At 41.9% G+C, this 24,542-nt stretch overlaps 1 protein-coding gene across 5 annotated transcripts in view; it reads right to left on the bottom strand.

Annotated features, from left to right (window-relative positions):
- Window positions 1-24,542, bottom strand: part of Slc25a21 (solute carrier family 25 member 21) — a 487,380-nt gene that overhangs the window by 20,470 nt on the left and 442,368 nt on the right. For 4 of the 5 annotated variants that reach the window (XM_076550619.1, XM_042260590.2, XM_006988937.4 and 1 more), the window contains 2 exons: window positions 22,599-22,706; window positions 7,632-7,796 (listed from right to left, as the gene is read on the bottom strand). In XM_076550619.1, the coding sequence (XP_076406734.1) occupies window positions 7,632-7,796; window positions 22,599-22,706 (273 nt within the window). The remainder of the gene's footprint in view (window positions 1-7,631; window positions 7,797-22,598; window positions 22,707-24,542) is intronic. The other variant, XM_042260592.2, reaches the window with a different exon arrangement.

Raw genomic sequence — 24,542 nt, 5'->3', positions numbered from 1 at the left:
ATGTCAGCAATCTTCACTTTTGAGCCCAGACTTCCTACTTGCTTTCCTTAGCAGAAAATGAGTTATCAAGATGAGAATCAGGTAAAACAATAAAGTCTCCAAAAGTGGCTTTAGCAGTAAAATGGAGTAAAAAGTCAGAATAATGATATTTGAAGATGTATGTACCAGAGAACACCAATCTGAGGAGCCAAACAGCCGATGGCTTGGATATCTGACCCGAATTAACTGGGTTCAGTGTCTCAAATTCCTACTTCACCTCTGCAGACATACTTTACAATTGATTAAAATGTTCCAAAGTGACTTGGGCATTCTGTTTTTATAAGGTTCTATTAAAATTTTATTGATTTATTTCTATCATAAAATTAATACATACTAAATGTAAGAGCTTTCAACAGTTCAGGAGAGTATATAGTAAGGACTTCCCTCCTAACTACCACTTACTTTCTCATACTCAATGCTCTCTCTCTCTCTCTCTCTCTCTCTCTCTCTCTCTCTCTCTCTCTCTCTCTCTCTCTCTCTCTCTCTGTCACACACACACACACACACACACACACACACACACCCCTCTCAATTTTTTTTTTTTTACTCCAGAGCTAATCATTATGAACTGTTTCTTGCAAAAGCAAATCCTTTGAAGATGGAAAAATTCTGCAAGGCATTAGAGATTAAAAAAAATTAAAGAAAAATCTAGAAATATCTCATGCCAGTTAGAGTTGATGAAATCTCAAATTCCCTTGGAACAAGAGAATGACCAATTGCTAGTTGAGGGAATTGAAACAATAACCCTGTAAACAAACTGTCCAGAGTGAATGGCAAGAGACAGCCTACAGCGAGGATAGGATAATGCCTTCAAGGAGCACCACCTCTTCATCATGGTTTATAACAACTCGATGACGTTCTTCAACATGTTTTAATGATTATCATACCTTCCCCTTCACAAAGGATTGATTTATTATGGTTTAAATTTAAAGAATACTGGTTTCCCAGTTTTGAGTCAGGCTTAGATTACAGAGCACATAAAATCAATGACTTTGTTCTAGGCAAGGAAAACATAGTGTTCATTTAAGTGCAAAAAGAATAGTCCTAGGGAAAAGTTGCTCACGCAATTCTACATGCTAACTGCTTCCACCACAGCCCACACCACCTCTCCTGCTTCCCATTGCCGTCATCAGCACCACAACACTTAACACTTTTATGGCATCTTAACATTTATAAACTGCTTTGTATATTGTTTATTTTAATTCTCGAAATGGCTTTATCCGACATACAGAACAACCAGAGCTTTTTAGTTTATAGATGAAAATGTCTGCAGCTCAGAGCATTGAAGTGATTGGCTCAAGGTTGTTGAAGTATGAAGGGATGATGCCTCTCCCCCCCCACCCCCACCCCCGTTCCCATGGAGGTTAATGGATGATATCCAATTATGTATCTCTGGCTCAGACCCCTTCTCTCAAGTCCCAGAACCCATGTTCAGTCAACAGACTCCATGGTTGTATTCTGCAGTCCCAAATGCAGTTAGACCCAGTTTTCTGACCGAGCCTATGCTTTTTTCCATCAGCTGGTTTCTCTTAGTGTGTTTTTGCCAGAGAAGGGCATCATCACCCTTTCAGCTGCCTCACCAAAAATCTAAGTATCAGTTTTATCACCTCAACATGTTATCTCAACATACACACACGATATATTCTATCGCTACATCCTGGAGATTTCTTATGACTATTTCTCAGTCTGTCTACTTTTCCTTGTCTGCACCATGAACCCTACAGTTCCAGACCCTACAATTTCATACTGAAATAGTTTCCATGTGTGCGTTCTGACTTTTTCCCACTATTACTACCCCATCCATTTCCACACTGGAACCAAAGCAGTCAGGTGATCCTCTGCTTAAATTGTCTTGCTGGCTTCCTAGCTAGTCCAGTTTGGATCCTTTTTCCTCATTAGAACTGATTTTACAATTAAAAATTTATTTTTTGAGAATTTCACAAATTTTTATGATATTATTCTCCCTCCCTCAGCTCCTCCCAGATCTCCCACCACCCAACTTCTTTCTCACTTTTTACCATTTTTTCATTAAAAATTTTTCATACAATATTTTGGTCATTTTTCTTTTCCCCCAGATTCTCTCTGCCTCCCTACCTACCCAATTTTATGTTCTATTTCCTTCTGTCTCTTCCCCATTCTCTTAAAAATAAAAAAAGAACAAAACAGAACAATATGAAACAAAAAGTTCACAAAACATTGAGTTCCTTTTGTTTTGACCAACTACTCACTCTTAGCAAACACACACACACACACACACACACACACACACACACACACACACACACACTCGAAAAAAGCCACTATAAACATGGAGTCCATCTGTGTTGACTAACACTTCCTAAGGAGGAGGCCTGTCCTGTAGTGTGGTTGATATAACAAGTGTTACTCCATTGAAGAAAACTGATTTTTCCTCTCACAGTAGCTACTATTTGCAAATAGCTTCTTACCTATGGGTGGGACTCTGGACACCCCCCGCCCCACACACCCTTGGTGCAGTTGTTTTGTACGGTTTGAGCTTTTTTCAGGTCTTATGCATGATGTCATGGTCTATGAGAGTTTGTGTGTGTGTGTGTGTGTTTGCCCTGTTGGGTCTCGAAAACGCTATTTCCTTAAAATTTGATTTTGAAATTTAATTGCTGGCGTAATGGGACTGAGAGGTGGAGGGCCCTTTCAGAAGTGATTGTACCACAGAGGCTCTACTTTAGAGAAGGAGTCAACGCTGGTCTTGAGTGTTCTCTGACAAGGGGTTGCTGTGAAATGCTTGGGCTCTTGTTTCCCAAAGTACACACGGGTACTTTCTGTTTTTCTTCCCCCCGCCTGCCATTTTATTGTGAGGTAGAACCACACCAGATGTGGCACCTAATTTTTAGCTTCCTGAATCAACCTCTTCTTTATGTATTACCCAGTCTCATACATTTTGCTATAATAACAGAAAATGGATTAAGACGTTAGTGCTTTTATGTAAAGACACAAATCCTCAGTGTGTCCTATAACCATCAGTATGGCCTTAGACAGCTGGATTCCTGGCCTGACCTTTTTGCATTCATTACATGGGGGTGTCTTTCATTTATCCAGGACCACCAACCCCTTCCAAATTTAAAGCCTTGATACTGTATGTCCCATATGTCTGGAATGCTTGTGTCCATGTACTGTCACTGGCTAGGGGCTAGCTTGCTTGTCAGCTCCAGTGCCACTTCCTTAGGGAAGAAGTCTTTCTTGACTCCAGGTTAGGATCATTCATAACCGTGAGTATTTTCTTGCTTTTGATTGTTCTCTCTTATCTTGAAAGCTCTGTGACAGCTTCTCACTATTGCATTCCCTGATACTCATCATGGGACCTGCCACCTGTCAATCACTCAATAAATACATGCTAGGCGGATATTCAGACCTGATGACCCCAGACTTTACGCACAGAATCCCTCCTGCACTCCTCTCATAGAGGGAGCCCAAGTGCCAAGATCATTAAACAAAAAGGAACAAGTTGTTTTAGTTTGGAAACTTAAGTGTGGGAATGACATTTTGAGCCACATGGCAGATTTCAGCAAAGTGGGTCAAGATTTGAAATTGTTGATAGTCAAATAGCTAGGAAGTAATTCTTTGGCTTTCCCCACTAGTGAAAACTTGTAGAGAAAGGATTACAATAGGATTTATTGGACTTTCACTTTTTAAATATGTTTGTATGTTTTGAGACAGGATCTCATTTTGTAGTTCAGGCTAGCCTTGAACTCACTACTTAGCCCTGCTTGGTCTTGCAATCCCTCTGCTCCAGTCTCCCAAGTTCTGGAATTAGAGGTGTGAACCACCACGCCAGGCAATATTTACTTTTAAAAATAATTATAAACTGTATGTTGGCAGCTTCCTTACCATATGCAACCTTGGGTGGTGTGTGAGAGAGAGAAGTACCTCGTTTTGAGTTTTCAGCTTGATAAGTAAGGATTAGAACACAATTAAAAAGTCAGTTTCAATTCCATTCAAGAGGCTGAGGTAGGAGGATCCTGAGTTTAAAGATAGCCTGGCCTAGATGGTAGGTTCAAGGTCAGAGTGGGGTTAGATAGCAAGACTGTCCCTCAAAAAATAAAAAAAAGAGCTAAAACCATAATGAACAAAATATATCTTTAAAAGGTTTTTCTTAGAGTTATTTTTATTTTATGTTCCTGAGGGTTTCACCTGCATTTATGTGTACCACATGCTTGCCCCCAGATGCCAGAAGAGGGTGTCAGATGCCCTGAACTGGAGTTACAGATGGTTGTGAGCGGCCAGGTGGGTTTTGGGAATTGAACCAGGGTCCACTGCAACAGCAACAAGTGCCCTTAACCTCTGAGCATCTCTCCAGCTCATATCTTTTGCTTAAAGAGTTGGGAGAGAACTTGATATTCCTTAGGGTCTTGGTTAATAAATTAAGCCTTTGTTTATTAGTCTAATCTCAATGTAGGTGATGCTAGCTAACAGAAACGTATTTGTTAAATACCCACTGACATTTTACTAACCAAAAGAGTGGACAGAAACACCGAGTCTAGGGAGCCGTGGGGAGAACAGTGCACGCCGTGCCTTTCCGTTCTGGTCTCTGGAGCTTTGCCTGCACAGCAGTTGCCTGTCTACACTGCTGAGGTCATTAAGATTTTGGTTATTGCCAAAATGCCTGCTCTGGCAGTCTCCCGAGGCAGCCGGGGGAAACTTATCTCGGCAATGTGAAAATCTCCATTTTAAGAAGCATTTCCAAAACCAAACATCTCACCTTCTGAATACAAAGACCCTATTGTGGTATTCCCTTTTCTTGGGGGTACTGTTTGGTTAAGGTAAGACCCACTCTAGCTCTAAGCCCTTCGACCATAAGCTTTCTCCCAGCTTCCTATATGCTAACATCAATTAATATAGTGACTCTCCCAAATGCCAAGGAATCCCTAAAGTGTGCCGTGAAAGGAAACACATTTTCCAGTCATTTCTTCCTTCGTTCATGTGATTCATTTAATAGAGATTTTTTTCCTGAGGATCTGCTCTGTACTAGGCACTGTTTTAATCTTTGAGGACACAGCAGTGAAAAAAATTTCAGGAAAATCCCCTGTCCTTATTAACTTCCATTTATATACGTGCTTTGTAAACGGGAGTAGGAGATGACAGCGGCACAGACCTTGGCATGCTGGAGGGATAAATGTGAGAAAAACCCATTGTTTTTAGACAATGGTGATTTATTACATTCTAAAAACTGTGATGGGATTTGCTTTTAGAATATCAGTCCAAATTTAGAAAAATGGAACCTGAGAGTTTAGAAAGCATTTTTCATACATGATTAAAAGTATTATTAACTAATGACTGTCAGCACATCGCCCATCTAAATACAATAGAACATTTTCAATATGCTTGTTCAGCGGCCTTTTTTTCGTGGCTTCCTTCATGAGCGTCCCTTTGAGAATAGGGCACACTTTACAGAGTACTGGGTATACAGAGGGAGGCACTTGACATGTGGGCTGTGAGCCCAGCCTTTAGTGGTTGAGTCGTCTCTTCAGCCCAAGAGAGATGCTTCCTTAAAGCTCTCTCTCTCTCTCTCTCTCTCTCTCTCTCTCTCTCTCTCTCTCTCTCTCTCTCTCTCTCTCTCTCTCTCTCTTTGAGACAGGGTTTCTCTGTGTAGCTTTGCGCCTTTCCTGGAACTCGATTTGTAGACCAGGCTGGCCTCGAACTCACAGAGATTCGCCTGCCTCTGCCTCCGGAGTGCTGGGATTAAAGGCGTGCACCACCACCGCCGGGTAAAGTTCTTATTGAAATAAAACGTATTCATATTAGAAACAAAGTTGGTTTTCAAGCAGGCAAGAAAAATGGCTCCTTCTATTGCTTTAGGAGTGTGCGCTATTTTAAGAAAATAAAGAAGCTGCTAGTTTTAGTTATGCAGAATGTAACTGTCATCCCTGCAGACTGTTCAACTCTAGAATAAAGTTTGAACTTGTAGATATTTATGTATTGATGACTTAAAGATAGGGTCTTATTATGTATCTCAGGCTGGCTTCAAACTAGTGGTGATGCTCCTGCCTCATCTTCCACAGTGATGAGGTTACAGGCGGAGCCACTACTTGTGAATTCTTGAATTACTTCTGATAGTCACTTGGATATTGTCTTAGTTACGGTTGCTGTTGCTGTGAAGAGACACCACGACCAAGGCAATTCCTATAAAGGAAAATATCATTGAACTAGGATGGCTTACAGTTCAGAGGTTTAGTCCATTACCACTGTGGCAGGGTATGGTGGTGTGCAGACAGACACGGTACTGAAGAAGGAGCAACAGGAAGTGAACTGGGCTAGGTGTAGCTTGAGCATAGGAGACCTTAACCCCCCCTCCCGCCCCCCACCATGATACACTTCTTCCAACAAGGCCACGCCTCCTAATAATGCCACTCCCTTTGGGGGCCATTTTCTTTCAAACCACCACACATGTATAGAATGCACTGTGATATATTCACTACTACCCTCTCTTATCTCCTCTAAAACTTGCGGGTTCCTCTGTCCCCCTTCCATTTAAAGTATCTAGTAATATCTGACTACATATACATCTTATCTTCCTGAATTTCTTTCTTAAATATAAATGAGTTCATTTTACTTTAATAACATATATATTAAAATACAGTCATAAATATAGTAGGATATATATGTTCTTAATTTGTATAGATAATTCACACAGTTAATTGTATACCATTTACAGCTGCCTCAAGTCTTTTGGGGAAACAAACGCTTTTCTAATGTTATATGAGTTGCTTTTTTCCAGAGTCTAAAACACAGAATTGTCATCATGAATGTCAAGCTTCATGGAGGGAAAACACAACATTGTGTGAGTTACGAGTACACCACAGGCTAGTTTCATATTGTAGGAGTTGGAAGACTGTTGGCTTCTGTAAATTATCATAAAAAGATAATGTGATAATCATCATTGTTATATTGCAATAAGACTCCAGAAGAGCTGGTTTATCCCTTACCTAAATCAAGTTAAGTGATTTTACAAGTGAGCATCAGCACACAATTTGAAATATAGCCTGACATCTCCCGTGAGCTGAACTGATTTAAAGTATGAAGCAAAACAAAACAACTCTATGTTTTTGAGACAGTGCCGTGAGTGAGGTAGAAATGATAACACAGTTTGCAGAAATCTCTGTTAGGGATGAATTGAAAGCAATTATATCTAGCTGGGTGGCGGTAGTGCACACCTTTAATCCCAGCACTTGGGAGGCAGAGGCAGGTGGATCTCTGTGAGTTCGAGGGCCAGCCTGGTCTACAGAGCGAGATCCAGGACAGGCACCAAAACTACACAGAGAAACCCTGTCTCGAAAAGCCAAAAAAGAAAAAAAAAAGTATTCATATCTAAATGAGACATTCTTCTTGGAGATTATCCTTCCTATCAAGACTTGGGTTCAAGGTCAGCTTTACTATTGATCTCCACAAGCCTCAGTTTCTGATTTTGAAAGGGAAATAGCAGCACTCACTAAATAGTCTGATGGAGTCAAATAGATAACGGATGTGAGTTTGGTGGGACACGATAAACACTCTATAGGTGAAGCTAAGAACGTCGGCGGGCTTTCCACCTAGCAGATCTTAAATTATTATATAGTTACCTTACTCGCTGGAATCATGTTTCTGACGTTGTGGTAGAAGCCAAAATAAACCATGTTGAAAATTCCATGACGTCCCAGGGTTGCCGTAAATCCTTTGTTGAGGCCCCTGAGCCCCAAGCCTTCCTTCTTAATGATTTGTCTTGCATAAGCAAAAGTAGATGGTTGCTGTGTGAGAGAGAAGCCAAGCAAGACACATCATCTTTGGGACCGTGGAGCACAGCAAATTACCACACTAACATCGTTTCATGCCAGAATTGCAAAGAAGTATTTCCCCAAACATGAGAAATCATGTTTTTATCTGTGCTTTTAAAAAGTAGAACTCTCTTCTCTAACCCCGAAATCCCCAAAACTTTATGCATAACAACAGTCTTTATAAGGAATTGTTGGTGAAGGAAAAACATCTTTTGTGGAGTTAGTGAAACCAGTGTCATGTAATAATTACCATCACTTTTAACATGTAAATAATTATATCCAGTTCTGGATTACCTACTCTAAAGGAGGGATTATCCATATAGATACGTTAGTAATCCATAGCTTCATGTCATCCAAAAAGAATTTATATTTGGCTTCCCAGTCTAGAATGTTTACTTTATAAATTATGCTTTTTTTTCAAACTGATGTTAAAATTAGTCTCAAATCCATTGCCTCAGTGATTTTTTTAAAACTCACACTAGTTTAGAAACTGACCATGGATCAAGAGCTATTGATAACCCAACGTTTCACATAGGTAGGCAATCAGCGTGTGTATCACTTTCTGAAATACCTTATCAAAAATCAATGGCACCGGGAGCAAGTTCATCTTAATGTAGTCTTTTCCAGCCTGCAGATTATTTAGGAGGCTGCAATGCCTCCTCTTCTGGGACCCAACCTGCTGTTGCCTTTGGAGCTTGCTAACAGTGCTCTTTGATTTACTCTGAGGTTTACAATTCATTACAAGACAGCAACAACCATTCCCTTGAGGTTTTAAGTGTATGAGTGATGGTTTCCTCTCTGGAGGTACTTCACAAAGGACGTCCCCCCTTTCCTCTCAGCTTTTAACTTTTCCCTCATGGGGCAAGCATTGACACGGCATCTGCTTGGTGTTCTGCTGGAGCAGGGTTGCTCAATGGCCACAGCAGTATGCCCCACTTTTAACTCCAAGTGTTCTCTTATCTTTAAAACTACATCAGCAGCTGAACAGAAAGGAAGAGCACCAACCAAGGCCTTTCACTCAGCTGGTTATTTATGCTACGTGAAAAAGCACAACACATTTAAATGTGCTTATTTTATAGTAAATGTTCTAGTTTTTGCTAATAAAAATTAAAAAAAAAATCCAACCAACTACAGTTTATACATGTAACCAACCATCTTATTAAATAAGAAATACAGAGCCAATGCAAAGAAGAAAGCCAAGAGGTCAGAGCTAAGAGCTAAAACCTTACCCTTCCTTCTTCCTGCGGTGGTCCTACCTCTCCGAATCAAAGCTACTTCCTGTGTTAAAGTCTTTATATAGAGTTTCTGTTCTGCCTTCTCATTGGTTGTAAACCCAACCACATGACCGCCTCGTCACAGCCTGTCTGTATAGACCTCCAGGTTTTCTATGGTTGGTATTGAGATTAAAGGCATGTGTATCTAATACTGGCTGTATCCCTGAACACACAGAGACTTACCTAGCTCTGCCTACCAAGTGCTGGGATTACAAGCGTATGCCACCACTGCCCTGCTTTCCTATGGCTTGCTAATAGCTCTGACCCTCGGTAACTTATTTATTAACATACAAATAACATTTTAATACAAATAAAATATCACCATAACAGTTCTATAATTAGCTTTGTCTTTTTTCACATATGGGGATTAATTATAAGTCACCCTAAACAAGCCCTTTTTGGTAACGTGAAAATACCATGTGAGAATGTACCTGGAAGTGACAAATTATGCCCCACAAGGAAGCCCAGAGAGTTCTCTTGAGGTTAAAGTCTAGTCTGTGTTCTACAGTGTGGGACATTTTTATGTGTGTTGACTAACACCCAAATCATTCTAGTTCTCAAAAGGGATAAGAAATTGTCCACCAGCTCATGTCTGGAAGTGCTGAGCAGGCTATAGAAGCCTTCTCTGTCTAAGGAAGGCAGCAGAGAGGTGGGAGGGATAAGGGGTTGCTTAGAGACAGGAGGAACAGGGCAGAGACGAGGAGTCCCAGGCCAGACTGACCAATGCAGGCGTGTCCTCTTCGTCTCCATCCTCCCTCATCTATGTCCTGGGAGATAGAGGGCAGGAGGGAACTTTTAATTGATTTTTCATTGATTTTATTTTTTATTTTATGCATATAGTTATTTTGTCTTTATGTATATCTCTGCATCATGCATGCATGTGGTAGCCAAGGAGGCCAGAAGATAGCCTAGGATTCCCTGGACCTGGAGTTGGTTGTGATCCACCATGTGGGTGCTAGGAAACGAACCTGGGTCCTCTGGAAGAGGAACTGGTGCTTTCCAATGGATATTCTGGTTTGTTTGTTTGTTTGTTTGTTTTGAGGCAGGGTCTCTCTACTATGTAGGTATGTCTTAGAAGTCACTATGTAGACCATGCTTGGCTTGAACTCACAGAGATCTGCCTGCTTCTGCCTCCTAAGCACTGGGATTAAAGGCGTGTGCCACCTCACCCGGCTTCAGTGGATACTCTTTTTTTTTTTTTCCGAGACAGGGTTTCTCTGTGTAGCTTTGCGCCTTTCCTGGAACTCGCTTTGGAGACCAGGCTGGCCTCGAACTCACAGAGATCCGCCTGCCTCTGCCTCCCGAGTGCTGGGATTAAAGGCGTGCGCCACCACCCACCCGGCAACTCTTTTTTAAAAATATTTATTTATTTTTATTTTATGTGCATTGGTGTTTTGCCCACATGTACATCTATGAAGATGCCAGATCCCCTAGAATTGGAGCTTATAGACAGTTGTAAGCTACCACGTGGATGGTAGGTATTGAACCCAGGTCCTTTGGAAGAGTAGTCAGTGCTCTTAATCACTGAGTCATCTCTCCAGCTCTCAGGATATTCTTGAAAATACACACATCGATGATACCAAAATGGTCTGGACAGGTTTTTACTGTTTTAAAATCATAGTTTGCTGAGTCATCAGAATTTAGATGACTAAATTTAAATATTAGTTTGGATAGTGTTGTTTCCCCTCATCTTGAAAACACAGCTCAGTGGGATATTCAAATGGTGTTTGCTGACTTACCATTCATTCCATGAGATTTACTTGTATGGGTCCTGGGTGGTACAGTGAAACGTAACGCATAGCTGTTGAACTCATACTTTTCTGAGTTTGAACTGTAACTGTTAATAATTAAGTTCATCAGAGGGCGACACACTAATTAGAAACAGGAACCTAGAGTCAGCCAGCTCTAGGTTTGAGCCTCAGCAACACCATTTACTACTAGCTTTGTGAAGTATTTCCTTCTTTCTGATTTATCTTCGCTTCGCCTAGTTGTAAACAAGGATAACAATAGAATCCTTCTTATAGGATTGCTGTCATGATAACTAAGTAGGTGGACTTAGTCCAATCTAAGCACTCACTGTATGTTTGTTTTTTAACATAACAGAGATTACTACTCGCAACAATAAGAAATTATGCTAATAAAATAATTGGTATAAAGTTCTTGATAACTGAAGCAGCGACAATGAACTTGGCTGCTTTCCCAGAGGACTTGGGTTCAATTCCTAGCACCCACAGTGCACACACATACCTTCGGGCTAAGCACACACACACACACACACACACACACACACACACACACACACACACACACACGAAATGAAGAAGGTGAAGCTGGTTGGGAGGGAAGGAAGGACATGTTTCTCCTTACACCTTCTGGCTGTCCTTTCCTTTTTCCAGACTTCTGGATTCAGATGAAATCCTCCGGAAATGCATGCAGGATGTGAGACACCAGATCCACCTCCTCTGAGACCCAACCTCATCCAAGGCCTGGCTAAGGATCCCCTCCAGGCAGCGAGCGCCTCTCTCCTCTCTCCCTGCTCTCCTTTCCGCAGCAGTAGATCCTATGCCTGCGGTTGTCACTCTTGTTAGGGACTCTGCTTGGTAAACCCAATGGGAGGGGAGGTTGGGAATGGAGCAGCGCACAGGCTGAGCCTCCACCACAGGGCGTGTGTGTGTGTGTGTGTGTGTGTGTGTGTGTGTGTGTGTGTGTGTTCTCAGGCACCTGATATCACAGAGTAGGTGGTAATGTCAGAGCTCAGAGACGTCTGAAGCCTCTGTTCAGTTGCACCATTCTAATATGTTAGATTGTTTCTGTAACTACCCTGTAAAGTGGGCGTCAGGTAGCCTATATCATCAGTATTTTAGTGGGAGGAGGGAGAGAATTGGCCGGGTTAAGCGGTGTTCCTAAGGTAAAACGCATCTTAGTGTTTTTTTTCCCCATTCTCATCCTTGTAATAGGTGACATGATGTTTAGGACTTACTAATCCAACCACCACAGGTAGCAGATTCATAACATAACATATAAATCCTTTTTTTAAAAAAAAAATTAGGAGTTTTGAACAAAAAGCAACCAGAATTCCAGTACCTACAAACATTAGAAGTATGATAGAATACAATTTTGCTTCATTCAGAGATTTTGTATCATACACATGCAAGCAAATATTCAATTAGAAAGGCAAAGCATGACTTCCACTTGGATGCTTAAATAGTAAAATGTAGAATCATTTTGACTAGATCTCTGTAAACACAGGAGATTTTACTAAACTTATTTGATTACTGGGCTTCCCTTTCCAAACAAAATGGTGACTGATTAGCATCATCAGCCAAATGATTCCAACACTGTCCACCCCAGCATCAGGTCAATTTCCTTGGGAAATTTTGATTCAGTCCAATTTTCATATTTAGTTACCAACTGTGGGCCAACTGCATTCTAACTCGCCTTGATGTACCTGACAGCTTCAGAGCTATGTGATGGAAGAACAATGGGTTGGGATGTATGTAACATTATGGGATGTAGGTAATATGAATAGGCAAGTCTCTCCTGAGTGCTGGGATGACCGAAGCGAGCACTTAGTTTTTTTTTTTTTTTAACTTTGATTTCAGTGACTATCAAATGCTAACAATGGAAATTCCATGTTCTTCCACACATAGGTCAAATGCCTAGAGCTCCTAGAGACCACACTAAATATCTAACATAGTGCTTTGCTCTTATTCTAACAATAATATTTTGCTTTAGCTTATATTTGGAGAGATATGCTTGTAAGTTTCGCACATATCATCAAAAGGTTCCACAAATGCTATGGACCTATGGAATAAAATTCTCATCAAAAAGTCCTTAACAGGTGTAATAATAAATAAGAAGAACCCCAGTGAGATAAACTAAATCACAAAAATAGATTGCATAGTCTCACATTTTTTTTTAAAAGAGAAGTTTGTATTGGAGTATGTCTAGCCACTGAGGGGCCACATCTCCAGAAGAAAACCGTTCCTCCCCCGCCTCAGCTATCAATTGCCAATAGTTTCTCAGCTTGCAGGAGACCTTCATGAGCCTCTTTTTTACCCATGTAAGCAAAACCTAGAAACAAAAGCAAAAGGTTAAACATACAGAGATGGAGAATTGAACCATGATTACCAGGACAGGGGAGAGGAACAGGAAGTGGGAAGATGCAGTCAGAGAGCAGCACATATGTGTGATGAATAATCCTAGAGACCTAAGGTCCTATGTTAAGACCATCATTAGGAAGGTTGTACTTTTGGGGGAGGTTTGTTAAATAAGTAGATTTTAGTTGCTCTTGTTATACAAAAAGTAACTATGTAAGATCATATGCTGATTTGCTTCAGTACAGTAATCATTTTATTTTACTTTAGGTTTATTTTTACTCATGTGTATGTGTCCACTGCTCCAACCCTGGTGTGTGTATGTGCACATCTGTGTGGGTACCCATGGAGGCCAGAAGAGGGCACTGGGTACCCTGGAGCTGGAGTAATAAGTAATTTGTAAGCTGCCCAATGTGGGTGCTAGGAACTGAGCACTGGTCCTCTGAAAGGGCCATCTCTCCTGCCCTGTAATCATTTTTATTATCTATAAGGATCCTTAAACATTATCTTGGAAATCCCAAATATAAACCATGACATTTATTTAAATAATAAAATTTAAAAGTTCAAAGAATACACACAAGAGAGAAAAGACTCTTTTTGCCTAAATCATGCTTCCAGGTACCACTGGGGGCACTGATCCTTTACTCTTTGAGAGCCCAGGACTACAGACAAATCACAAAGATCATTTATGGCAACCTGAGCTATTTTTTTTTCCTGGAGCTGTTCCTTCTAACTACTGACCAGAGTTGGCTCTGATCAGCTTGCCAGATCACAGACAGAGGTTTTAGGCATTGTTCCCCAGGTAAATAGCTATCAGAATGTGGCCAGTAGTGCAGGCACGTGGTGTATCTGGATTCCTCCATCTCTAAGGCCCAGAAAGAGCTCTAATCACACCGTCGAAGGGTAGCACACTTGTGATCCTTAACCTGCTTCAGAACGGCGAGATGAATGGTGCTGCATCTTAATGCTCAGTGCATAGAACTTTTGCTCTGTGCAGCTTCGTGTGGCTGGAAAGCAAACTGGATGGAGTTTGTCCAGTGGGTTGAGGCTCTATAAACGAACCTTGGAAGGAATACTGCTTTGTGAAAGGGAAACCCAGTTGCCACATGTATGTAGGAAAATATGCTGGCTCTTCGGGAGATAGACAATCATCTATACTTTTCATTACTCAAATCAGGTCTTGAGGAATTTTCATAAATTTGAAAGAAAAAAAAGGAAAGAAAAACCTTCCTTTCACACGAGAATAAAATGTAAGTGAAAGAAAGAATTTTGGCTTAAAAGTACACATTTATTTTAGTTTAGCTATTTCATTAATTTACCACTATAGTTTATTTTAATAGGGCATGATTATAAACAAAAGATACCCCCAATATAATGACATTCTGTCTTGAGTTTTCTTTAGACTCTTTTTCTTAGATTTATTTATTTATGTTTTATTTTATGCATATGAGTATCTTGCCTACATGTATGTATGTATGTATGTATGTATGTATGTGTACTACATGCATGCCTGGTGCCCACGGAAGTCAGAAGAGGGCACTGGATACCATGGAACTGGGGGTTAAGGATGGTTGTGAACCACCGTGTAGGTGTTGGGAACTGAACTCAGGTCCTCTGCTAGAAGAGCCTGTGTTCCTAGCCACCATTTCATCTCTCCAGCCCTGGAATAGTCTCTTTAAGCATTCTGTGTATGTGGGATAATCGGACGTCAACAACCCCTCCCAGATGCTGAGCCACAACCACACGAAGATGCTGTCCCATGATCCCTCATAAGAGACGGTGGGGACACTGTCCACCCCTGCATTGTTGGCAGAGCATGAAGGAAGATGTCAGTGCTGTGGCAACAGAGACGACTTGCTGGAAGGAGGCAGGTGACAAGGAAGGAGCCTTTGCTTCATCAAGGCTCCAGAAACGCTCTTTTTGGGTTTTCCTTCACACTTCTTGACTATCCAGGCTTCTTTATTCCAACAGAAGAATGTGGTTGGCTAAAATGTGATGCTCACGTTAATGGTCAGTTCCTTAGAATTACTAGCACGAGGGGTCTTATTTTACCTGTTTATGAAATAGGAACAAACCTCAGCCTTATAGAGACACTGGGAGGAGCTGGACTATCAAACAAGTGTAGTGGATGAGTTTACATGACCAGCAGGGTGGGATTAGTGGTGGGAGAAGCCAGCACTTTTCCTTCTCTAGCTCTCGATCACTTGATTTATGAAAGCAAAGTATAATACTTTAGTAGTTTAGAACTGTACATAACACATTTTCAATATTAAATAAAAGGGAGAGCCATGTGAGTTGTCTTTCAGTGTCTGGCATATAGATGCCCTATAAATGGGAGCTATTATCATTACTTCAAAGTCTTGGGTTGGAAAGCAGAAACTTAGGGCTCCTGGCACAGGCGAGAGAAAGATGAAAGTCTATTTTCTGTGAAAGATAATAGAGAGGCAACTTGGCTGCTCCTTTAGGCTTTGTTGAAAGATAGCTAGCTATAGGAACACATTCACAGGCACAATTCTCTGCTCTGCGTGTTAGCGTTATAGGCTGAAAAGAACAACATAGGCGCTGAACAGTGAGCGCTGGGCCGTGCCTCACACGGTGACGCAAGGAGACTCTGAACTTGGTACATCGTCATGAGCGTTGGCAAGTCCCCCGTGGCTGAATTCTCACCCTCTGTGAACCCAGCCACACACTCATTCTACATGTCACCCGGCATCTCATTTTCCTTCTTGAAAGAGCTGCTCACAAAACACAACTACTTATGTGGATCCTAATGTAATTAAGTTCAATCAAGTATTTGTTGATTATCTACAGAGAAAGTAATCCCTAAATTTTGTGATAGAATAGATGATCTAATTGGTCTCTGGTAGGTTTCTAGAATAAAGTGTGTAGAACTATATTTAGGAGAATTCTCTAAAGCCACAAGCAAATCCTGAACTAATTTAAAAAATTCTCTCTTTAAAGATTCACCATCAATTATTCATTTACTATCTCCTCATGAGGCCTTCAAATTATAATTACAGAGCAAGCAGGTAGGAGACTATTCCTTTCCTGGACTGGACATATTTAAAGACTAAATAGAAGTAAGACAGGCCTTTTCAATTTTCTAAAGGTTTAGCTTAATATTTGGAGGTGAGAATGATTATGCTCGTGTGTAATGTAGACAAAAATGACAGAGGAAAAGAAAAACCTGTGTCCCAGCCACACATCAGAGGCAAATCCTATAGACCTCAAGGGAAGGAAAATAACCCTTTAGCCAAATAATAACTTTGAAGTAGATTTCAAAGCAGAGAGGAAAAACTGGGAAACAATTCATACAGGATTTTGCTCCTGGGGAGAAAGTCACATTTTCCAGGCTAGGAGAGAGAGCATGCCAAACATCACTCAGTTTAGCTCAAGTGATAGGAGGCTTCTAATTCTTAGAACTACACAGACAAAAACACATTGCATCTGGATAGAGGTCAGAAAGGTACATCAGGGACAAGCCACAAAGTCACAATTCTGGCAATTCCGGATGAGCAAACCACCTCCAACACAGAAATCCGTGGGCAAGCTTAGTCCTAAGCCAAAGAGATTACAGCTGAGGAGAACTCTTCACTCGGGTTTAGTTTGAAGGACAGGGGGAAATTTGGGTCGCTCTCGATTTTATCTGAACATGTTTTTACACCCATTGAACCAAACCGGAGCATGACGAAGTGGTGCTTACTTTACTCCCCACAGAAGGTCGAGCGTATTTAAATTAGAGACCAGTTTTCTTTACTTGCTCCAAATTTTAAGATGCCAGCCAAAGTTCTGGTATAGGAGTTGGCGGAAGCGTGGCAAGGATTATAGTCTTTAAACGACATGGTGGTAATTAAGGACCCAAAGGAAGACAAGCATACCTACTGGAACGTTTTCTACACAGGTTCTAAGGATGTGAAGTCGGTATTAGGAACCAAAGTAACCACAGTTTCCTTTACATTTCTGGAATAGTTCATGGTTAAACCGGGTGGGAAGGCATATTTTGTGGGTAACATATTTCTGACTGGCTAAAGAATCTGCTAGACCACAGAGAACACAACCCGGGCAGTTGGAGTCGGCCCAGTGCCTGCCATGCCTGAGAGGGTCCTGAAGGGAATTGCGTGAGAGGCCCCAGCACGGTGGCTCCTCTCAGCGAGCTGGCCAGCATCCTTGAAAAAGGAGGTTTTGCTTCCACTCAGCCAGTCCTTGGACCTCAGCTAGGCGGCCTTTTGCCCTGGACCCCACGCTTCAGAGGGCCTGGTTCCTGCCCTTGGTTAGTGATGCCTCTCACCACGGCCAGAGGGCCATCCACCCAACATCTCCTGTCTCCTCCTGGACTGTCGGGCGGCAGGGACTGTGGCAGCTTATGCGTCACCTTTAGCACTCTATGCCGGCTTCCGAGAAGCTAAGTGTAGATGAAAATGTAGTATATAGGCTGCTGTTTTCTTAGGCTCCCTTCCACTGCAGCCGGGTCCCTCACAGCTGTGGGAACTTCTTGGAAAATTTCTTATTTAAAAGATCAAGTTGATTCACCACCTCAGGCTGAGGAAATAAGAAAATTTAAAATAACCTGGGTTGGATTCCACGGCAGTTCACGGCCCAGACGTGAGGGCAGCGAGGAGCGCAGAGCAGACAGGATGCCTGAGGAGTTCACATGGTTGGCAGGACAAGAGCTATCCGGCCACAGAAAGGACCTCCGCGGGGAAACCCATTCTGCTTTCAGAGGCGTTGGGCCAGCGGCATTCTGCATGTAGCCCATGCGTGCATCGCTCTACCACCACTGGAGCTGTGAGTGCCTGAAAATGAACTCAGCCTTCTGTGAGCCCATTGTCTGACGTGAAGAGACGGGATGAAGAACCCCTGTTTACACCATACAACTGCTGCAGAAGAAGAAGAGCTTGATTGTGGCAGAATTCCCCTTGAAGTGGCCTCAAATGTTTCTAGTCTTGCTGGGGGATGTTCTGTATGGCAAATGTGTTGCTCTGATTGGTCAATAAATAAAACACTGATTGGCTAGACAGGAAGTATAGGCGGGACTAACAGAGAGGAGAAAAGAAAGAACAGGAAGGCGGAGGGAGTCACTGCCAGCCACCGCCAGGACAAGCAGCATGTGAAGACGCCGGTAAGCCACGAGCCACGTAGCAAGGTATAGATTTATAGAAATGGGTTAATTTAAGCTATAAGAACAGTTAGCAAGAAGCCTGCCACGGCCATACAGTTTGTAAGCAATATAAGTCTCTGTGTTTACTTGGTTGGGTCTGAGTGGCTGTGGGACTGGCGGGTGAGAGAGCTTTGTCCTGACTGTGGGCCAGGCAGGAAAACTCTAGCTACATAGTCTCATCTCTACTTTCTGCTGCAATTCACAGCCAACAGATTGCTAGTCGCTACTCGTCATGATGGTGGACCGGCACGGCAATTTAAAACCGGTAAGCAACTTGATAGCAGGTGGTTCTTGCCGAGGTAAAGGTTTAGGCTCACCAGTCCTCTTCTTTTTCCCATCCCCAACGTTTCCCAAGCTCTGTTAACAGCTCTACGACTCTGCATTTCTGTGGGCTCAAACTTTTCCAGAGTTCACGTGTGACTGGGATCATGTGACGCCGGTCTTCCTTCCTGTGCCTAATTTATTTCACTTAACATGATGCCCTCCAGGTTCATCTACGTTACCACAAAGGATGAGATTTCATTTTTCTTGCGATTGAATAGTATTCCATTTTGCATACGTGTGTTTTGTATTTATTTCTTTGCCATTCATTGGTCAATGGACACTTAGGTTGATTACATATCCTATTATTATGAAAAAATGCTGCAATTGATATGGGAGTGAGGATATTTCTTTGGCATATTGACTTCATATCCTTCCCTTCTTACCTCCCTCCCTCCCTCCCTTCCTTTCTCCCTTCCTTTCTTACTTTGAGACAGGGCCTCACCATATAACCCTGGCTGGCCTAGAACTTGCTATGTAGACCAGGCTGGCCTTGAGCTCACAGAGATTCACCATCTGCCTATTGAATGCTGGGTTAATTAAAGGCATGCACTGCCACACCAAGCTTCATTTTCTTTGGATATAGTCTTTGGAACTGTTGAATAAAATGATAGCTCTGTTTATAATTTTTTTTATTCGTTTGTCCATACATTTTACATCCCCCCCCTCCTTGTCCATACATCTTTACTTGCAAGTGTTCATTGTAGAGAGTCATTGGTCTGGTTTGAGACCTCTGGTTTCTGCTGCACTATCGATGCTGATGCTGGGCCATCACTGGGACTCCTCTTGGATATCCTGTTGTTGCCCTGTGTCCTGGAGATCCTGAAGCTTTGGGTCTGCTGGACCAGCCCCTTCACTTGCTCCGGCCAATCACAGATCAGATAGATGTTATGAGGTGGGCCAACTCATAACCCTGGTTCTGGGCCCTGGTTCTGGCCCTGCCAGCTCTTCCCTGTCCTCATCACCAGGGTATGATCTCCAATACTGCCCCAGCTAGTTCACCCCTTGCAGCAATGAGCAGGAGGCGGGCCAGTTCTCCTGCTCTCAGGTCCTCAGGGGCAGCTCTCCCACACCTGGACCATCAGGGCCAGCTCTACTGTGTTGCCCAGGCGAGGTGTAGGGGCAGCTCTTCCTAGTGCTACATCTGATGAGGGGCAGGGACAGCTCTCCTGCTCTTATGACCTCAGGCTCATCTCTCCCACCTGCCACAGGCAGTGAGGGGGTGGGCACATCTCTCTCAGCCCACCTCACCATCGTAGTGTGGGGACTACAGATGTGGGAGACCATGTCTGCCCTTATGTGGGTTTGGGGGATCTAGATTCAGGTCCTCACACTTGTGCAGCAGGCTCTTTGCCCGGTGGGTCATGTCTTGAGGTTTCGTGTCATATTTTTACGGTGAATATATGTCACAAATATATCTAAACATATAGAATATACAACATCAAGGGTGAACCCTACTGTAAGCTACAGACTTCAGGGGGTGATGTGTCAGGTTTATCAGCTGTAAAAATGGGTTACTCTGATGGGGGATGTTGACAATAAGGAAGGTATTCAGATAGAAAGGTTTTTTTTTGTTGTTGTTTTTGTTGTTTTTCTTCCTACTACTCTAAAATTCTGAAGTTGAACTAAAAAGATAACTTCCTAAAAACACTTTGGATATAATGGGCTAATTAAATCTATGCTATTAAATTAAATTCACTTGATTCTCTTCACTCTTTCATCAGCTACTAAGGAAGTGGCTGGAATTCCATTTCTATTGGGCCAGCACTGACTGTCCTAGAGTCTGGATTATTTTTTGTGCTTTTACATACCTACAGTATGTACAGAAAGTTATACTTTTTTGTGATTTTATAACAAGAACTTATCATTTGTATGTTCAGCTAAAAGTTATTAGTTACAGAAAATTAGATTTCATTATTTTTTTTAAAACAAAATTTGGTTTTTGTTTTTCTTTCCTCTTCCCCCCTCCCCCCTCCCTCCTGTGTGTTCCCCCAGCCTGGGTAGCTGTCCTCACACTTTCATGTCACATAAAACTTGTTTTCCTCCCCATTACAACTTTTCCTTCCTCTCTTGTGGTCTCCTATCTAGTTTCAAGTCTACACCAGTATTTGCAAGCATTACATTTCAGGATTTCTGTATGAGAAAAAAACATGAGCCTTTTGTCTTTCTGAGACTGGGTCACCCTGCTTAATATGATACTCTTTATATCATTTCATTGAAAATCTCATAAGTTTGACTCCAAGTAAGCTTCTTCCATCTGTCCATTAAAAAAATGACTGAAATATATAAACAGTTTATACAGATAGAACTTGTGCAAAAGACCTGGAGTGTGGTTACATGCAGCAAGTTTTTTTGTTGTTGGATGGGCATTGTGTTTATCATGCCCTAGCAAAGTATTGGCATATGAAATGCGCATTCTTACTTGGGCTTGGTGTAGAATGTCCTTGGGAGCAGGAGAGACAAAAAGAACATTAGGAGTAAAGAGGGTGCTGTAAATACTCCTTGTTTTTGTTCTAGGGAGTGTGCCTTGGTATTGTGTCCCATTCTTGTGCCTGTAATCATATGTTGCCTGGACAAAGACCTGCAGCTAAGATCTGTTTGCCCCTTGGCTTCTCACTTCTGCTCTAAGACAAATTTTCCCTTGGGCAAAATTAGGCACTGAGCAGTGATCTCCAAAATTTTCTTCTTGCTGGTAATTTTCCCACTCTACTAAACTAATTTTGCTTGGGCAGATTTCACGGGAACTGTTTTAAATGCTGCATGTTGATGGGGGTGTTTGAAAAGTTCCTCTCTCCTTTTCTATTCCTACTGCTCGCCTTCATTTTCTCTTAAGCTAGAAAGACCGGGTAACAGAACATAAACAAAGATCTAGGGGTATACAGAGATTTTTCCAGCCCTTTCTGATGTTCAAACTTTTGCAACTCAAAAAACAATCTCTTTGAATCAAGTTGACTTCACCTGAGTAGATACCATCTGTTACAGCAGCCCTACACCTCCCCAGTCTCCCCGACTTCAAGTCTTGGTAGTGACAGGTGAGTAGGGCCCCCCTTCTCCCAAACCCTGCCCAAGAAGCTGTCAGGCAACATCAGCAGGCAGGAAGTGGGCTGGGGATGAGGGGGTCTCCACCCATTCCCAGCTGCTTAAGTAGTAGGCAGGGGTATCCAGGTCAGCAGATACTCCAGACCAATTTACACCACATGCTACCCACTTAAAAAGCTAGGAAAGGACCTGGAATGTTAATCCCCTTGTTTTCCCCATGCCTTGTGTTTGGAATCCAAAAGGATCCATCAGGAACAGTTGGATTTGGCAGTGTCAAGGGAATTATTAGGCAGCTAGAAGGAAGTGAAGGCCAGCACACACCAAGAGACGCTGTCTACGTGGAACATTGGGTATCAGTGATTAGATGTCAAGACCCATCACTCTCCAAGTGGTGATGTCTTCACACAGTCTTTGTGACTTGCTCATTCAGATATAACCCAAAGACAACTTTGACAGATTATCAGAAACTTTGGGGGAGGGTGATGGGTGGAGTGGGGAAAGGAGTGAGGTAATTTTTAAAAAAATGACTTCATCTTTCTACAAGTACAATAATACCATCACCTCAGTGGTTTTGCTACAGCATCTTCTCATGCAGTGTGGAAGAGAAATTTTTTTGGGGGGGAAACCCCCAGTGAGTCACTATAAGTTTCATTAGCACTCTAAAATAAAAATATGTACTCCTATTTATCTATCATATCTTAATGCATTTTTAACATTTTGCAGGAGATAGTTGACTTTTTCTTATTCTACTTTTTAAAGAATGTTTTGCTGTGACTTTATTAGTGCTTAAGGTCTGGGTTCATAATTTTATGAATTGTGTACACACACAGACACACACACACAATTTTTTATATTCCATAATAGTAGGAAAACACTAAATAGTTACCTCTGTAAACGTGTTCCTATTGACCTGCAAACCAACTTTTACCACTTCGAAAGGATTGACCACAACGGCTTCTGTTAGTCCAGATCCAAGTCCAGCAATGGCAAATGTCTAGAAAAATAAGTCAATCAATGCTTTAAAACAACTGATCATGTGTGTTGGATTAAATATTCTGTTCATTATACAATACAGTCAAAGTCAAGACAAGAACAAAGGACCCTACTAAGTGCCCTATATACCATTATTAAACAGCTTGAATTCTTGATTAGATGCTGACAATCCATGGAGAAGAAATTACAGAAGCCACAAACCACATCCTAATGTTTTCAAAATAAAATGTCAAAGCCCCATCAACAATGATGTTTTCCTTTAACAAAAGGGGAGGCTGTTTGACTGGTTAAACAGTATATAATGGAAGAGTTTAAATTGTAAAGGAAGAGCTCCATTTAAAAATATCTACTTAAATGTATTTATTGACTAGAACCACAAATAAAATGTTTACATAAGGTCACCTCCCAGGTACATAACTGGAAACATTCAAATGTATAGCCATGTTCTTCGAACCACTGCTTAAGATTATTAACAAACAAAATTATTCTCATTCATTCTCTATTTTGTTTTGTTGTTATTCCCAACACTGAGGATGACAGCCAGGGCCTTTTACACAGTAGGCAGAACTCTATCACTGAGTTACATCCCAGCTATCTTTTGTTTTTAAAGGAGTGATTGCTCTATTTTTGTACCTAAAAGCTGACGACTAAACACCTTGATGAGAAATGGCTAGTTGTTCTCAAGGGCTCCTCTAAATCTAGAACATTGACCAAAGGACAGTTGCATGTCAGATTCTTTTCGTCTATGGGTTGAGTGTCAGCAATAGAAACCTAATCCCAGTACTTGGGAGGCAGAGGAGGGCAGAACTCTCTGAGTTTGAGGCCAGCTTGGTTCTACCTAGTGAGTTCCAGGACAGCCCGGACTACATAGAGAAACCCTGTCTCAAAAAAAAAAAAAAAAAAGGAACAAAAAAGGAAACAAGAACTTTAGCAATAGGAAGCAACAATTTTCTTCTACAGCGAATCTAAAGGTTTCCTAGAAAATGTACACTAGAAATAAGCACAACAATAATTAAAGCACATATGCGTGCACAGCAGAAAAGCAAAACCTTCACTCTCCAAAATCCCTTGCTGCTGAACTAGTTCCAGGGAAGACAGAAATCTTCTTCTCTTCACTTCATTCCTTCCTTCCAGTCTCCGAGACAAGGCCTTTATAGCCCAAGTTGGCCTTCACTCTCACAGTGATCCACCTGCCTTAAGCTTCCAAGTGTTTGGATTACAAGCATGTACCATACCTGGCTTCAGCTGGTCCTTATTTAGTGTTTCTGATAATTTAAAAATAAGAGAGATGGGAGTAAGAAATGTTCTGTATTATTAAAGTAGAGGCAGGGTTGACTGAGGAACAGGAGCGTGGGGAGGTTGAAATGTAGCCCACACCCCACCTACCAAGTGAGATCCACAGAGAGACAGTGGTCGGGAGAGGGGAACGTCTGGCTCTCACACGGACACCATCTGTGCTGCTGGGGCCATGCGCTCATCCTAGAACTCGGGATAAGCCAGTTCCCTCGTCTGCACAACAGAGAGAGGAATGTCGAGTTTCTCGACAAGGGTCAAAGTAATGCATGGATGTCCTTTTAAATCACTTTCCAAGCATGGCTGCCCTGGTTTCCCACGAAAAAGGAGGAAGAGTGGAGTTGCACACAGATTCTAGGAGAGAAGGATTGCTAATGATGCTTTCCCTTCCTCCCACTTCATTACAATTTTAAGCATAATTTGTTTAGGGTAACTGACCAAATATTTTCTCATTTATCTCAGACTTCCATCATGGAGTCCAGTAAGCAGGGAGAGAGAAAAATAAACCAGCCCCAAACTCTTCTGACTGGGAAAGCTAAAATCC

This window comes from Peromyscus maniculatus, chromosome 14, assembly GCF_049852395.1.
Source record: "Peromyscus maniculatus bairdii isolate BWxNUB_F1_BW_parent chromosome 14, HU_Pman_BW_mat_3.1, whole genome shotgun sequence".
NCBI lineage: Eukaryota > Metazoa > Chordata > Mammalia > Rodentia > Cricetidae > Peromyscus > Peromyscus maniculatus.
The sequence above is the reverse complement of the archived record's forward strand: the minus strand, read 5'-3'. Positions and strand labels throughout refer to the sequence as shown.